At 36.9% G+C, this 15,914-nt stretch overlaps 1 protein-coding gene across 1 annotated transcript in view; it reads left to right on the top strand.

Moving 5' to 3' along the window:
• The window catches only part of LOC136832888 (uncharacterized), a 50,162-nt gene that overhangs the window by 23,347 nt on the left and 10,901 nt on the right, over nt 1-15,914 (top strand). Inside the window, exon 2 of the mRNA XM_067094546.1 lies at nt 13,470-13,592. Coding sequence (XP_066950647.1) covers nt 13,470-13,592 — 123 coding nt within the window. The remainder of the gene's footprint in view (nt 1-13,469; nt 13,593-15,914) is intronic.

Genomic DNA, 15,914 nt, shown 5'->3' with positions numbered 1-15,914 from the left:
GACTTAAATGGCACTGGATGAATGATCGGGCTAGGTGTAGGGAGACCGAACCTAGTTGAATCCCATACAGGAATGTGTGCTTTGTTTAAGGTGGTAAAAGGATAACCCTCGGCCTTAATCAAAAGTGAAATCATGGCAGAATGTGATGCCAATCCAATATTGAGCAGTAAAAACAAACTGGAGTTTGTGTTGTCTTTGTCAGAAGGACAAAAGAGGTGAGCACTTGACATCACCTCCAAGTCATCATGTCCTAGACCATGATGGGTACACAATGCTGGCAAGGAACATTCCCATGTTCAGTGAAATTAATGAAATGCCACTGATAATGGATCCAGCAAGGCTGGATGAAGGTGATGGCATAGAGGCCACTCTCAGGAAAAAATGCAGCAAAATACCATGTGAACTGTCGCTTGTTGTTTAACAACACTAAACTGGACCGTGCAAGAAAGCGACAATCCAATGACCAGACCAGCAACACTGAGACTAGTCGTGCAAAACTGCGCCGAACCAGTCATGACAATGAAGTTTGCATTTTCTGTGAGAAAGTGGCACCTGCATCTGATCTCAGACAGGCTAGTACTAAGGGCCTTGACTTGAAATTGCGTGAATGTGCAGAGATACTTAGTGATGGCAAGCTCCTTGCTAAGTTGACTGGTGGGGATGTCATTGCACAGGAGTTTAAGTATCACCATGCCTGTCTTTGTGCCCTCTACAACAGAAAAAGGTCCTACCTGAGGAGCCTTGAGAAAGACCAAGGTAGCACTGAGTCAGAATCAGATGTGTATCCACTAGTTCTGTCAGAACTGATGACATACATTGTTGAAAACAACCTTTGTTCAGATGATCCAGTCACATTTCGGCTGGCAGATATTTGCCACCTCTACCAACAACATCTGGAACAATTAGGTGTAGAGTCACCAAGTGTAAATTCCACGAGACTCAAAGACAAACTTCTGGCAGAAATTCCAGAACTTGAGGCTCATAAATCTGGCAGAGATGTATTACTTGCATTTCAAAAGGATGTGGGAAAAGCACTTGCTCAATCATCTGATCTTTCAGAGGCAGTTATCATTGCTAAAGCAGCAAATATTCTCAGAAAGTCTATACTTGATCATCAGTCACGGTTTGATGGCACATTTTCTGAGGCTTGTGTACGAAATTCTGTGCCTCCTCTCCTGCTCCAGTTTGTAGGGATGGTTGAGCATGGGGCTGACATCAAGTCACAGTTCTCAGCAATGGCTCTTGACCAAGCTCATGAGCAGACCAATGCCTTTATAAAGGCTGATGGCGGAGCCATTGGGCTGACTGAAGATCCGTCAGCACTCAGAAGATGGATGGTGGCTGGCCCAGAGATCATCCGCTTGGTGTCTGCATACGAAACAGAGGTTCAAAGTAAGGAGTCTAATGAGCAGACAACACACCATGAACAAACACCTCATGCGCAGAAGACATTCTTGGAGAGAGTCAGCAAGCTGTCATTGGCTTTGCAACACTTGGGAAGTCCTTTTCAGGAAGAGAGCCAGGATCTGTATTCCATTGACAACAAAGACATTGCCCACCCCAGCTCAGCAGAACTTCTACAGACACACCTTGACAGAGGCCGCACTAAATTTCAGAAGTTTTCAGACTCTTTGGCAAACAATGCAGTCTCCTTCTATGAGCCAATAAAGAAGAACAGAACTGACTTCTTCAGGCAAGAAGCTGCTCCTGTAGAACAGTCAAAAGCAGAAACTTCTGAAGGAGGATTGCCAGCTTTTCTCAAAGCTATTTATATCCTGTCAGAGCCGTGAATGTGATCTGCAGGAATTCTTCCAGCACGAGAATCAAACATTCCCAGCTTCCCTTAGTGAGGGTGGTAGGCTGTACACATGTCAGAAGTCTCAGCTGACCTCGGTCCTGGAGAGTCATGTTACACTAGAAGACAAAGAACCAAAGACTGATGTCCTCATTGTAGATGGATCAGCTTTGGTCCATGCCTTGCCACCAAAGAAAGGAAAGACCTTTGAGGGCTATGCACTTTGCGACTTCTTGCCTGTGATACAATCCTATAGCAGCAAGTACACATCATCACATCTTGTATTTGATGTATACAATACATCCAGCCTCAAAGCTGAGATCAGGCTCCAACGTGGTCAAGGAGGAAGGCGCAAGGTGACAGACAAGAACACAATTCCATCCAACTGGCGCAATTTCCTAAGACACGATGCCAACAAGACAGAGTTGTTCCAGTTCCTGGCAGACAAAGTTGCCCAGATGTCTGCCACAAATGTTGTCATTGCCACGAAAGGGTCTGCTGTCCTCAGCACTCATGAGGCTAGTCTTCAGGGACTGGAAAAGTGCTCTCATGAGGAAGCTGACACCCGCATCTTTCTCCATGCCAAATATGCCACAGAACATGGAGCCAAGACCATCACGGTTAAAGCAAATGACACAGATGTTCTTGTCGTTGCAGTCAGTGCTTTCTCCACTCTCCACAATCTAGGGCTAGAGAAGCTATGGGTGGCATTTGGCCAAGGCCAGAGCCTGCGCTGGATTGCTGTGCATGACCTGTGCAACTCTCTGGGCCAGGAGAAGGTGAATGGCATGCTCTTCTTCCATGCGTTCACAGGCTGTGATACAGTGTCAGCCTTCCGAGCAAGGGCAAGAAGACCGCCTGGCAGACATGGAACATCTTTCCAGAGGCCTCCACTGTGTTCTCCAAACTGAGTCACTACCCTCTCAGAGTGGAAGAGTGACCTGAAGGTCCTGGAGAGGTTTGTCATACTTATGTATGAAAGATCCAGCACTGCTGGCACTGTGGATGAGGCTAGACTTGATATGTTTGCCAGAAAACAAAGGGGGCATATGAGGCCATTCCACCAACCAGGGAGCTCTCCTCCAACACACCAAGCGTGCTGCGTCCAGGCTGGTTGTGTGTGGGGCAGGCCACCCAGTGTCAGCCACAGCCAGAGAACCCTGCTGAGTGGGGATGGCAAAAGTCTGGTGAAGCATGGCAAGTCCTCTGGACAACCAACTCGCCCTTAGCCAAGAGTTGCCAACAGCTTACCAAATGTGGATGCAAAGCAGGCTGTCGGGAAAGGTGCAAGTGCTACAAGCTGGGTCTTCCCTGCACAGCTCTGTGCACTTGCAAATGTGAAGTCTAGATAAATATTGCCCTCTCTTCAGTAGATAATCTAGCTTGAGCATCCAACGTGTCATGCTATGCCTACCTTCTTATCCTCGAATTTTTCAAAGGTGTAGGTTTAGAGACCTATACATAGATTGGTTGCGTTTAGTCCGTATTTCTCTTCTTTTCTTTTTATGGTTACAGTCTTAGACACAATGTTGTATGTGACCATACCATTACTATTTCAGTTGAAAATAGCATATTAGTTAAACTGTCTGATCACATGAATATACCATTAAATAAAAACAGTTGGTCTCTATGTCTGCTAGCGCTGTGGATAGAAAAAAAAAAAAAAACTTTTATGGCAACCATTTTGTACGCCATCTTGGTTACAATTCATTTAGTAAGGGTTTTCAATAAAATGTGTGGTATGGAACATTTTTATAACCTAAAAGTCGAGGTTTAAAAAAACTGGCATATTCCATCCAATAGATGCTCCCAAACCAGTGAATCTCAACATAGATGGCGGCCATTTTGAAAAATAGCCGCCATCTTGGATTTTCAGGTGGCCAGCGCCCTTTTCTAAGAGAGCGTAGTCTTAGGAATGTTTGTGCCAAATTTCATGCTTGTTTCACTATCTGAACGATTTTTACATCAATCTGCTGCACTAAAGTGCACCGTAAGAGTTGCGCTGACCGCACTACCCTCCTGCCGGAGAGATAGAAAGAGGTAGACAATCCCAAAAGTTAGAGGCCGCAACAGGAAATGATGATCTAAGACCGAACTCTGCTGGGTTATGAAACTGCGTAGGTTAAGGCAGAGATCACCTGACACCAGTTCTCAGATTGTGGTGGAGTCGAATGGCAAAGATTCCGTTTTAATGGGCGTTTTGGAACATTTGGAAACTCGCTTCGATTTTATAGATGTACAGAACTTCTTAGCGGTCATGCCTACCCTGGATACTACTTCGTTTCACTACCTGCCTCCTACCATAGTCGGGAAGGTCATGCAATGTATCACCCATATTTATGAAATTACTTCGTACGTCCTGGGACCTATCTATTAGGCCATAGTTGGGAGTGGTGACCATACTGTTAAGCGCCAGTATAATTTATTTAATTCACATCACCCATAAGTTGCGTATGGTGTTGCTATATCCTTCTGACGTCCTCAAAATGAGATACCAACACCACTAACAGCAATTTACTATGATTCTGTCGTAATGGGTAGACCATACTAGGTCATTATTTCTATTCAGAAGATGAACACTGTTCATATGGAACAAGCCACAGGTGCCATATAGACTTGAAATTCAAGCTCCCAAAGAATATGGTGTTCATTCGAAAGAACTAGAAGGTAATAGGAAATACCGAAATCAGAGGTGATGACTCCCAGACTTTCACTTAGAACTTTATCGTCATGCCATTTCCTTCCGGATCATGACAATAATAGAAATTTCTTGATTTCTTATCATACAGCGTTTTAAAGGTGGATTTTGGCGATTTGGGTCGACATGCTTTCAGGAGATTGCTTTCGTTGTTCTGCTTTAGTGATAGGTAAGTGACTGCATGATTGAAGATTTATACAATGTTTTACAATGTCATTATTTGTCAATGATCTCACCATTGGAGATAGATGGTTTTCTCATATACAGTATATATATATATATATATATATATATATATATATATATATATATATGTGTGTGTGTGTGTGTGTGTGTGTGTGTGTGTGTGTGTATGTGTATGTGTATGTATATATATATATATATATATATATATATATATATATATATATATATATATATATATATATTATATATACATAATGAATTGAGGTAAGTATGGACATACTACAACGTAACAAGGTAAATATGGTATTTTATAATGAAAGAGAGTTAGATACATCTGGATATTGTGAACTCTGTTCGGCATGGATGATTCAAATAAAATATTGTGAAGAATTTCAAATTACTGTGATTCGGGTATATCAAGTTGTAGTGAAGTACGGTGTATCTAACCGCAATGAAGACTATCTTTATCTAACTATAACGAATTATTGCGATGAATACAACGAATTATTGCGGTGAATACCTACGTTGAAATATTATGACGTATTGCATATAGGACCACGGTGAAACAATTGGAATATACCAAACTACAGTGTGGCTGTAAAAAATGAAGTAGATTCTTAAAAATTTTTTTTACAAAATCTAAAGTGCAGACGTGAAGCCTAGTTTCAGTACGAAAAAAACGCCTTCATTTGTTTTCAGAGGAAGCAAATTGCTGTGCCAAGACTTGCTTGTAAACATGAAATTTTATCCCCTGATTAAGGGCATTTACATATAAAGTTTATATGTAAGTATATGTATAGAACTTTAGTTTACTTAGACCTATACTGATGTATATAGTTGTAAGCAGTCATTTAGTGTATTAATGATATGCAACATAAAGTGTCCATACGTGCTTCTGTTCATAAATAACGATTCCTCACGCTCAGAAAAACCCGTGCACAGGAATGTGGAAAATAAACCTAAACCGGTGTGATTGTTGCAGGTTTACAATTCGCGTCTGATGCCTTTTTTATTCGCATAATCCTCTCAGAGGGAACAACCTCACGATTGTTGAATCCAAGAAGCAGAAGACGTGTTCGAAAAGACACGGCCGTATAGAAGGCTGATTTTTAAAGGAAGGTGTAAAGTTACAGTAATGTTAAAGGACGAGACTATATATATATATATATATATATATATATATATATATATATATATATATATATATATATATATATATATATATATATATATATACAGTATATATATATATATATATATATATATATATATATATATATATATATATATATATATATATATATACAGTATATATATATATACATACATATACAGTATATATATATATATATATATATATATATATATATATATATATATATATATATATATATATATATATATATAATCGGAAAAATGTTGACTTCTAAAAAGCCGGATACGTAGTATAAACACAAGAACTAAAAGGAGGTGATGCATAATTCACGTTTATCTGTAGCCAACGTTTCGAAGCATAACTTAATCACCAGCGTTAAAATACAAAATTATAACATTTAAAATTAATATGACTCAGCAAAAAAATTAGCATAAGATTAAATATATATACCAAAAACAGGAACATGAAACTGGAACCAACCGAACGCCTCAAAATACTGAACTGAGTGACTAAGAAAAACAAACCCCAAGAACAAAGACTCATCTTCAGCTACAAGCAGAGGTGCAGAAAATGACTGACTGTTCTATGATGGAACCAGATGTCTGATGGTTAAGAATTCAAGAATATGAAGAGAGGTTTTCATCAGCGCCTTGCTCTATGATTTCAAAATCATCGCAGGAAATAAAAGATTTATGCTGTTTAGCGTGTTCCCCTGTGATGGAAAACTCTTTCTCACTATAATTACAGCCTGTTCATGCTTTTTTTTTTATCTTTCTTGCAACTGCACTCAGGTAACCTCATTTTTTCCCCCTTCGCTAAACCTCCTCATCCTACCACTCACTATTTTTATTCCCTCTTCCTAACTTACCTAAATTCCGTAACATTTCCTGCTGACTCCATAACACCATCCTGGAATTCTACACACTCTTCATTTCCTACTTCAATTTGTGTGTCTTCAACCTAGCCCAGTTTTCATTCAATCTCTCCATGTATGCTTTCTTTTCTTCTTATCAAACTCACTTGTCGTGGTTACTCCTACAGCTACTTTCTCGCCCATTCCTCTCTAACTTGAACATCTATAATTTACTTGAGATCACCAACTCGTCAAGAACGTTCGAATCCTTTGACAATTCTCTACATTGAATCAGAAATTATTGGGAGTTAGGTCTTAAAGTCATCCTAAAAACTTAGCAGAGGAAAAAGCAAGATTTAGAAACCTTTTCATAGGCAATAATAATATAACTGGTAATTTGTTGTTGTTATGTGATTTTCAGAAATCCAGCCAAGACAAATTTGTTTCCAAAAATGCTTTTTACTTACTACGTGAATTCCTTCCGGCGCAATCGAGTTTTCTGTACAGCCGCTACAGCGTATAACCAAGGCCACCCAAAATAGATCTATAATTCGGTGGTCTCGGTATAATGCTGTATGAGCCACGGCCCATGAAACTTTAACCTATCCTTCATCGTTGCCAGAAGTACGATTATGGCTGACTTTGATATAAAATAAAATAAAGACTACTGAAGCTAAAAGGCTGCAATTTGGTGTGTTTGATGATTGGAGGGTGGATGATCAACATGCCAATTTGCAGCCCTCTAGCCTCAGTAGTTTGTAAGATCTGAGGGCGGACTGAGAAAAAACGGACGGACAGACAAAGCCGACACAATAGTTTTCTTTTCAAAAAACTATAAAGTAAAGAATGAGTCGAAGTTTCTTCGGCGCAATCGAGTTTTAAGTTCGGTGGTGGCCTCAGCCAAGGCCCATAAAACTCTTAGCCGCGGCCCATGAAGCTCAGCCACTGTCCGGTGGTGGCCTATGTTGTTGGTACCTATAGCGCTGCCAGCAGTACGATTATGACTAACTCTAACCCTAAATAAAGTAAAAACTACTGAGGCTAGAGGGCTGCCATTTGCTATGTTTGATGATTGGAGGGTGGGTGATCAACATACCAATTTGCAGCCCTCTAGCCTCAGTAGTTTTTAAGACCTGAGGGCGGACGGACGGACAAAGCCGGCACAATAGTTTTCTTTTGCAGAAAACTGAACTGGAACTACCGTTTTTATTATATCGTTTCACATTCACTATAACAAGTAATTTTTGACTATGTACTTTTCAAAGGTTTTTCAAAATTTGTTTAATTGTAAGTTAAAATGTATGTAATTTCATATTGATATGTACCTTAAACTTATTTGGTCAATTAACTCAGGCACACTTGTAAAATTCACGTCAGTCATGGATTTTATGTATATCTCTACTATTCTAAAGGCCTTATAATATATATATATATATATATATATATATATATATATACATACATAATACGCTTCTATATACCTTACATTATATTTATATATATATATATATATATATATATATATATATATATATATATATATATATATATATATATATATAATGCATGGAGAAAGAATAGTGCAGTTGAATATTCACGTACAGTATTTGGCTGATTTAGCTTAGGTGATGGTAATGGTCATAAATAGAAGATAATGCACACACGCCTTTACATGGTATTACCGATAAAAGCGGAAAAGCCATTTTGTGAAAGAGCATTAAACATTTCCTTTAAACTGCTTTCACTCCAACTCCGAATCGTTGATATAATGTCAGTCTCCGAGTATATATTAAATATTTCCCGTTTTCTTTGGTTGTTACAATAAAGAAAACTAAAGTACCTCTGACACAGCTGAATGAAAACGATATAGCCAAGTAACTCTAACAACTACGACCCCCAGAATGTTTGATAAAAGGGGAACGAAGAAAAATTAATAAGTAAAAAAACACTCACCAAAACGAAAGCGAAATACCCTGGATACTAGCGCTGTCAAAAGTTTCCCACAAACTTTTAACTGTACTTGCGAAAGACCGAGTCTCATTTTAAGTAGCAATTAAACAAAGAAAGTTTGTATCCTGGCTTATGTAATCCAGGAGTCACAACAGAAAAGTTCATCAACGAAGCAAATGTAAAACAACAAAAACTTATGCTAGATGAAAAAACGCACTGATTTATAAATCCTCTACGGAAAGAGCACACAAATCGGACACATAACAATATGCAGTAGGTCTACACAGTGTGTATATATATATATATATATATATATATATATATATATATATATATATATATATATATATATATATATATATATATATATATATATGAGGGCTATCAAAACGAGAGAATGGATTGTAGGACAGGATGATCAAAGTCCTTAGAGAAATTATACTGGTTAACCAGCCACTGCAAACAGAGTGGAAAGCCAAGAGAGAAGAAAATCACGTTCTTTGAAAGTGGAAATGGGGCAAAAACAAGATAACGCTGATGAAGGAAAACGAAAAATAAACAACGCATAATAACACTTGGGGTACTGAGGAATCGGTGCAGCTGCTGGACACGAAACAACGGGAAACTAGTTACTGATGTAACCGCTAGTCCCAAGGAAACGACAGTCAAGATTAAACATTATCTATAAGTTGTTTATTCAAGAGTACTTTAACATGAAATGGGGTAATATGTTAACGGTAAGAGCAAAAATTATTCGCGAAAGAAACGGACTTTTTGAGAAGTATACATGTTGTAATCAAGGACCTTGAGGATTAGTTGGAGCTTGGGTTTGACTCAAGGTCTGACTGAGTTTTACCATGGGTTGGACAGAATAGAACCCGTTTTCGGTTGACGGAAGTGGTTGTGTACAAAGGGAGAGTGAGAGAGAGAGAGAGCTAAGTTCTAGGGAAATGCAGTGCCACGTAGACTCACTATATCTGTGACTACTTCAGAATTTTTTTTCTTTTTGTTGAACATCAACAGCTTAACGCACAGCTTGAAACAAATAGGAAAAAAGAAATTGCTGAAAATATCAGTAAACTACTTGAGGTGAAGTAGGAGCAAATGCAAAGACTGACGAAATGCAAACCTTATGAGGTTGAGAGGAGCTCTCCTTCACTCTTGTCTCTTTTAAATGAGCTGAATAAGGAATGACTGCATCGCGATTTTCACTTTTAAAAATTTAATACATTAAAGTACAATATGTTCCAAAAGACCAGAAACAATGTTTTATTCTTTTTTTATGCAAATTTGGGCTTACAAAAAAAAAAAAAAAAAGCTTAGCCGACCCACTCTCCTTTTCATATTTCACGCCTTCTCTCACTTTCATTAAGTTTTATTTTGATGACTGACTGAAATTATTAGCATCAGTCATCACTAGTACAAAAGTTCTCGAATTACTTAAAAATCGACGGATAACCTGAATCCTCATAAAGCTTAATTGCGTTATGTAAGGTCATGTTACCCACCAATGACTTAAGTTTGTTTCGTAACCGCTTGTAAGACTATACAGTTATTTTTAAGGAGCCAACAACTCTGAATCGAGTACTTAACGGTTTTATTTTGAATAAAGCAATATTGTTTTCTGTATACAACTCGCCTTTCGTGCATGATCAACAGTATTTATAAAAGTCGAGTTTTTCTTTTTTTACCTAGATGACAGGTCTTTTAACAAATTTCTTCTTTGACTCTTGATTTTAATGTCACAAATCTACATTAAAGACTCATTGCTACTTGTAGCAAGTCGTCTACAATGAAGACTTCATGAGTTTTGTAGCTCTAAACCAACTACAGCGCCGTTGCAAGCTCTAAACTGGACCTAAGCGCAAAGTTAAGTTTATTAGTCAGGCCAGGCCACAGCTGATAGTACTAATGAGCTGCTCCACAATGTTACACAATTACTATAACGTTGTTGAGTGAGTGACGTCAGTGATGTAGTGGCCCTAATTTTCCTTTAAGTAATTCCTAGGAATTTCAGGGGCACCTCTTTAAATACAACTTGCATGTCCATTATCTTTTATCTGTTTAATTAAACCATTGTTCTATTATTCTTGCTTACAGTGTGTATACTTGCTTATTTTATTTGAAAATTAGCCTGCTGTGGTATCTATATGCAATTATTCAGCGCGTTACAGATAAAACAATTAACTTGCAAATATATAGGAAGTTATGATACTATTATCCTATGCAACAACTACATTTACAAACAAGTCGCAATAAGCAAAATGAAACGAAAATAAAAAATCATCAAAGATACAAATGCATACTCCGGATGCACGTTCACTTTTGTTTCAGATTTCATTCATTGTTACAAAATTCAGCTTAGTAATACGTGTGTGCGCGGACATTAATGTTCCCTGCAAGAACCATTAGGAGAATGAAACTGTAGAGAACTATTAGAACTATTCATTATGCCTTGCTTTTCTTACTGGTTATATACGAAACATCCTGATGGCTGGTGACCACCAGCCATTTTGTTAAGTCTTTGGTCCTTCTGACTGCGAGGCATTTGCCTCCGTCTTGGGAACCTCATAAATCGATACCTCTTCGAGGATTATGGTGAGGATGGCAAGCACACCCTTGCTAGGATTCCTGGATTGGATGTAATTTATAAGAGACCAGGTGTCTTTTTACATATATTTAGGTTGCTGGTATTCAGCAAAAAAGGGTCATCCATCTTGTTTTATTCATTATAGGGCTTTAAATTTATTTCACTTTAACTATTTTTGATGATATCGATGACAATGACCTTTGATATCATGACGCCAGAAAACCTTAAATCTGTCGATCTTTCTTTATTTCTTGTTTCTTTTAAAGTTATCTCTCTCTCTGAATAATAAATAATATATATATGTATATATATGTATGTATATTATATATATTATATATATAAATATATATATATATATATATATATATATATATATATATATATATATATATATTAAAGGACCTCACTCAAACTGAATAGTATCTAATGGAGTATTTATTCAGAAAAAGTTACAAGCTTTCTTGGACAAACAGTCCACATTATCAAGTTTGTCCAAGAAAGCTTGTAACTTTTTCTTAATAAATACTCCATTAGATACCATCCAGTTTGAATGATGTCCTTGTAGTAATTCTGCTAATGCACAGAACAATTGTGCATGTGATAAAGTTAATATATATATATATATATATATATATATATATATATATATATATATATATATATTATATTTATATATAAGAAGAGGCAAACTACTTGTTAATATCAAAATTTACTATATCTTGGTAGTATCTTATGCCTAATGAGAATTATATGTTTGCCTGCCTTGGCCGGGATTTGAACCCTTATATCTCAGGGTAGTACATGTGCAGTAATTTGGCTAGAATGCAGCCGTCCCATTTACCTACCCTTAGAGACACAGGTTCGAATCCCCTCATTTTAGTTGCACTTATATATAATTTTCTTTGGATTAGAAATTGTTAAGAAAGTATAGTGAATCTGACATAATGGGTTATTTGTGACTTGACTGATCACCAAGAAAAGGCAGACGCTGTCGGTACATCAGCACCAATCCATCGGGCAAGAAACGGGCTAGCAACCTTATTCCATAAATTCTATTTTTAAGACCGTAAGTTTAATAACTTTCTAGCACTCTGTCCGGCGCCCCCTCCCCCACCTCCCGCCTTCTGAGTAAAAATTGGTATTGTCAAATAAATTTCATGGTAAATATACATTAATATATATATATTTTATATATATGTATGCATATAATTTACGTATATATACATATATATATATACAATTATAATATATATACATATACTGTATATATATTATATATATAGTATACACATGAGAGAGAGAGAGAGAGAGAGAGAGAGAGAGAGAGAGAGAGAGAGAGAATAATTTTCTCTACACAGGAGCCCCCTACACCTTGCAATGCTCATCAGAAGTCAAATATTAACTAACCCACGATCAAACTATATTTCACCTTTTACTTTGTGGCTGCCCCACTTTATAAACTTTTACAAACTTTTCCTCCTTGACTTCTACTTACCGAGGCCCTCCACTGCTCACTTATGGAGTGTAAGGACAAGCAACCTTGGTGAATTATTAAAACCCGGGAAGGGTACGTGGAATACAAGCGAGAAAGTGGGGGGAAACAGCAGCATTTTTATTATGGTTTTTTAGTGCGGCCTCTGCTGGTTCTTTTGAACATGTATATTTTTCCCATTTCTAGGGAGGCAAAAGCTGTTGTCAGAGAATAAGGGAACCATTCGGTATTTTATCTTCACGTTTTATGCTTGAGAAATTCTTCAGTCTTGAAAGCAAAAAACGTGCGCGAATAAAACAGTTAAACTGCGAGTAATTTAGAATTTGTACGACGATGGATGGTTATTTTACAGTATATTGTAATGCAGTCATACATACACACGCAGCATATATATCTTTCTCTAAGGGGTTAATCCTCACTTCAGCAATTAAAGAATAAATTTGGTAGTCCCTATCCAATTGTATTTTCTCCTGAGTCTCTCTCTCTCTCTCTCTCTCTCTCTCTCTCGATCTATATATATATATATATACATTTAAATATATATAGTATATATATACATATATATATATATATAGAGAGAGAGAGAGAGAGAGAGAGAGAGAGAGAGAGAGAGAGAGAGAGAGAGAGAGAGATAGATATATATATATATATATAGAGAGAGAGAGAGAGAGAGAGAGAGAGAGAGAGAGAGAGAGAGAGAGAGAGAGATGTTAAATTCTAGTTTTTCACTTGTTTAACTCTTTCTACAGCCAACATATCACCAACATCAGCGTCATCTCCTGAAGCCCGATGGGCTTCTATCACAACCAATGACGGAGGAACCACGCTTTGGCGCTTACCTTTGGCAACGACCGTAAATGACATCCCTCTAGGTAAGTTTTGGTGCCCAACCTACACTCGGGCAAGTATAAAGTATTCCTTCGTTGATAATATTAGTTTTCAAACGGGTGTTATGCGGTGCAAGGAGGGAAAATAGGACACTAGTAAATGGATTTGGTATCAGATAAATGCATGGCTGATGTACTATGGCCATACTGGTAGTTAACAGTTAAAGAAGTTATGGTCTAACTAAATTTCCAAATGTTCCTAAGCTTTCTGACTCACGGGAATTTTTATGATAAAAAGCTTGACCTTTGAACGCTACATCCAGCTAACTATTGAAGCGGCCCTGTTGCCCTCAAATTAACATGTAGACAATGACTTATTGTATTAATTGTATTACCTAAATAAGTAAATACATAATTCTATTTGCGTCTATGTAGCGCTGTATGTACTGTAAAGAGACTACTGGGCAATCTATCTTTCCGTGGAATCAGAGGTTACTAAAAGTAATCACTTGAACTAGTTCTCAGTCACTTTTTGTTTGAATCTATTGACACAGACCTTAATAACACTTCTGAATAGAAAAATCCATTATCGATATCACTAATTTTCACTCTACTTCTCCGTTAGTGATCATTAAAACTCCAATACCTGAAACATCCACCAACGTTTTGTGAAAAGCATCCTACAAATCTGGTGAGGGATGATTCTGCAAAGTTAGCTTGTTATGGGTGTCAGATGTAACTGGGTTATTTTTTGTCTACTTATCTGGAGTGTAATTCCCACATCAGGAGTCTCTCTTCCCTATTTCATGGACTATTAGAACTAAACTCCCATATTCTCAAGTCTTATCAGTAACCTATTCCTCTGAGCCTAAGCTGAAATCACGTCTGCCACGTTCATTTATGTTGTTCTACCCTGTTCCTAAATTCCTCTATTTAGAAGGTCGTTTCTCAGGTCAAGCTAGGGACATGACTATTGGCGTTATTTTTCTTCTGTGTGGCTGACCAAATTTCAGTATCTTTTGTTCCCCTTCGTACGAAAAAAAAAAGGGAGTTAATAATTCCATGGCAGTCAATCTTTGAATCAAGACTTACTAAATGAATCACTAAGTATGTTATAATTTACTGTCAAATGCTGAATACTGAAGATATTTTATAACCTTGCATAAATGGGATGGATTACTAACGCAGAGTCTAGGTGGCCTATTTTAGTGCTGAACCTTTTGCAGGCATTTATTCATAAATTCTTTTATTAACTTTTTCTAATCCGTCAGCCAAATAGTTCCTGCCGTATCCATTCTTCCAACCTCACGCCCAAAATATCACTCACTGAACTTTTCTTATATTTGCTCTAAAACTATTCTCTAAGTTGATACGCAATCCTGTCATTGCACCACCATTTTTACATTTCCACATGACAACCCGTCAGTCAGCAAACTGCCAGTAAAATACGAAATTTTTACCCTCCATTTAGAGTCTTGCTTGTTTTTCATGTGCTACAAGCCTTGGAAAAAAATTGTTTTTCAGTTGTCGCAAGACTTTTCCCAAATTAATTCTTGATGCTAATAAAATCATGTTTTGCGATTCTAAGCTTATGCAACACGAACTTCTTTCATTTATAAGATATTCTGATAAACAGTTCTTTCCCCTCATTAACTTTTAATTACTTGCGCTCGCTTTTGGTGTATTGCGGTCATCTTGATGCTTTTATTAATTTCTATATCTCCTCTTTAACCATCTTAATAACTCTCTTAGAATATTCATTTATGAATTATACGCACCAATCGAGAAAAGCAATTTTATACCCCAAATTCGTCATATTATATAGAACGAAATCGTTCATATTGTTAAACAATAGTCTTCATATAATACCAAACCATAATATGATGAAGAGAGACACGTCTTGCTTTCTGAAGAAATTATTAGTATGAATATTATATTCAGTCAATAAACGCTGTGGTTATCAGCATAACTCACGTTGCATCTGAATTTCCAAATGTTGATATTATCTACTTTCTTCACATGTACTGCCAAGGTACACATATGATACATATAAAATACTTGGTTTATATATAAATGGCATTATTGCACTTTCGTGTAAACAGACGTAGCGATTTTATCTGCATACGCATACCACATTGTGTAAATGCAACTAACCAAACGAGCGCAAATGCCCTCAATAATAATAATAATAATAATAATAATAATAATAATAATAATAATAATAATTATTATTATTATTATTATTATTATTATTATTATTATTATTATTATTATCATCCAGTAGATGAAACCTATTCATATGGAACAAGCCCACAACGACCACTGACTTGAAATTCAAGCTTCCAAAGAATATTGCGTTCATTAGGG

Source organism: Macrobrachium rosenbergii, chromosome 50, assembly GCF_040412425.1.
Source record: "Macrobrachium rosenbergii isolate ZJJX-2024 chromosome 50, ASM4041242v1, whole genome shotgun sequence".
Classification (NCBI taxonomy): domain Eukaryota; kingdom Metazoa; phylum Arthropoda; class Malacostraca; order Decapoda; family Palaemonidae; genus Macrobrachium; species Macrobrachium rosenbergii.
The sequence above is the reverse complement of the archived record's forward strand: the minus strand, read 5'-3'. Positions and strand labels throughout refer to the sequence as shown.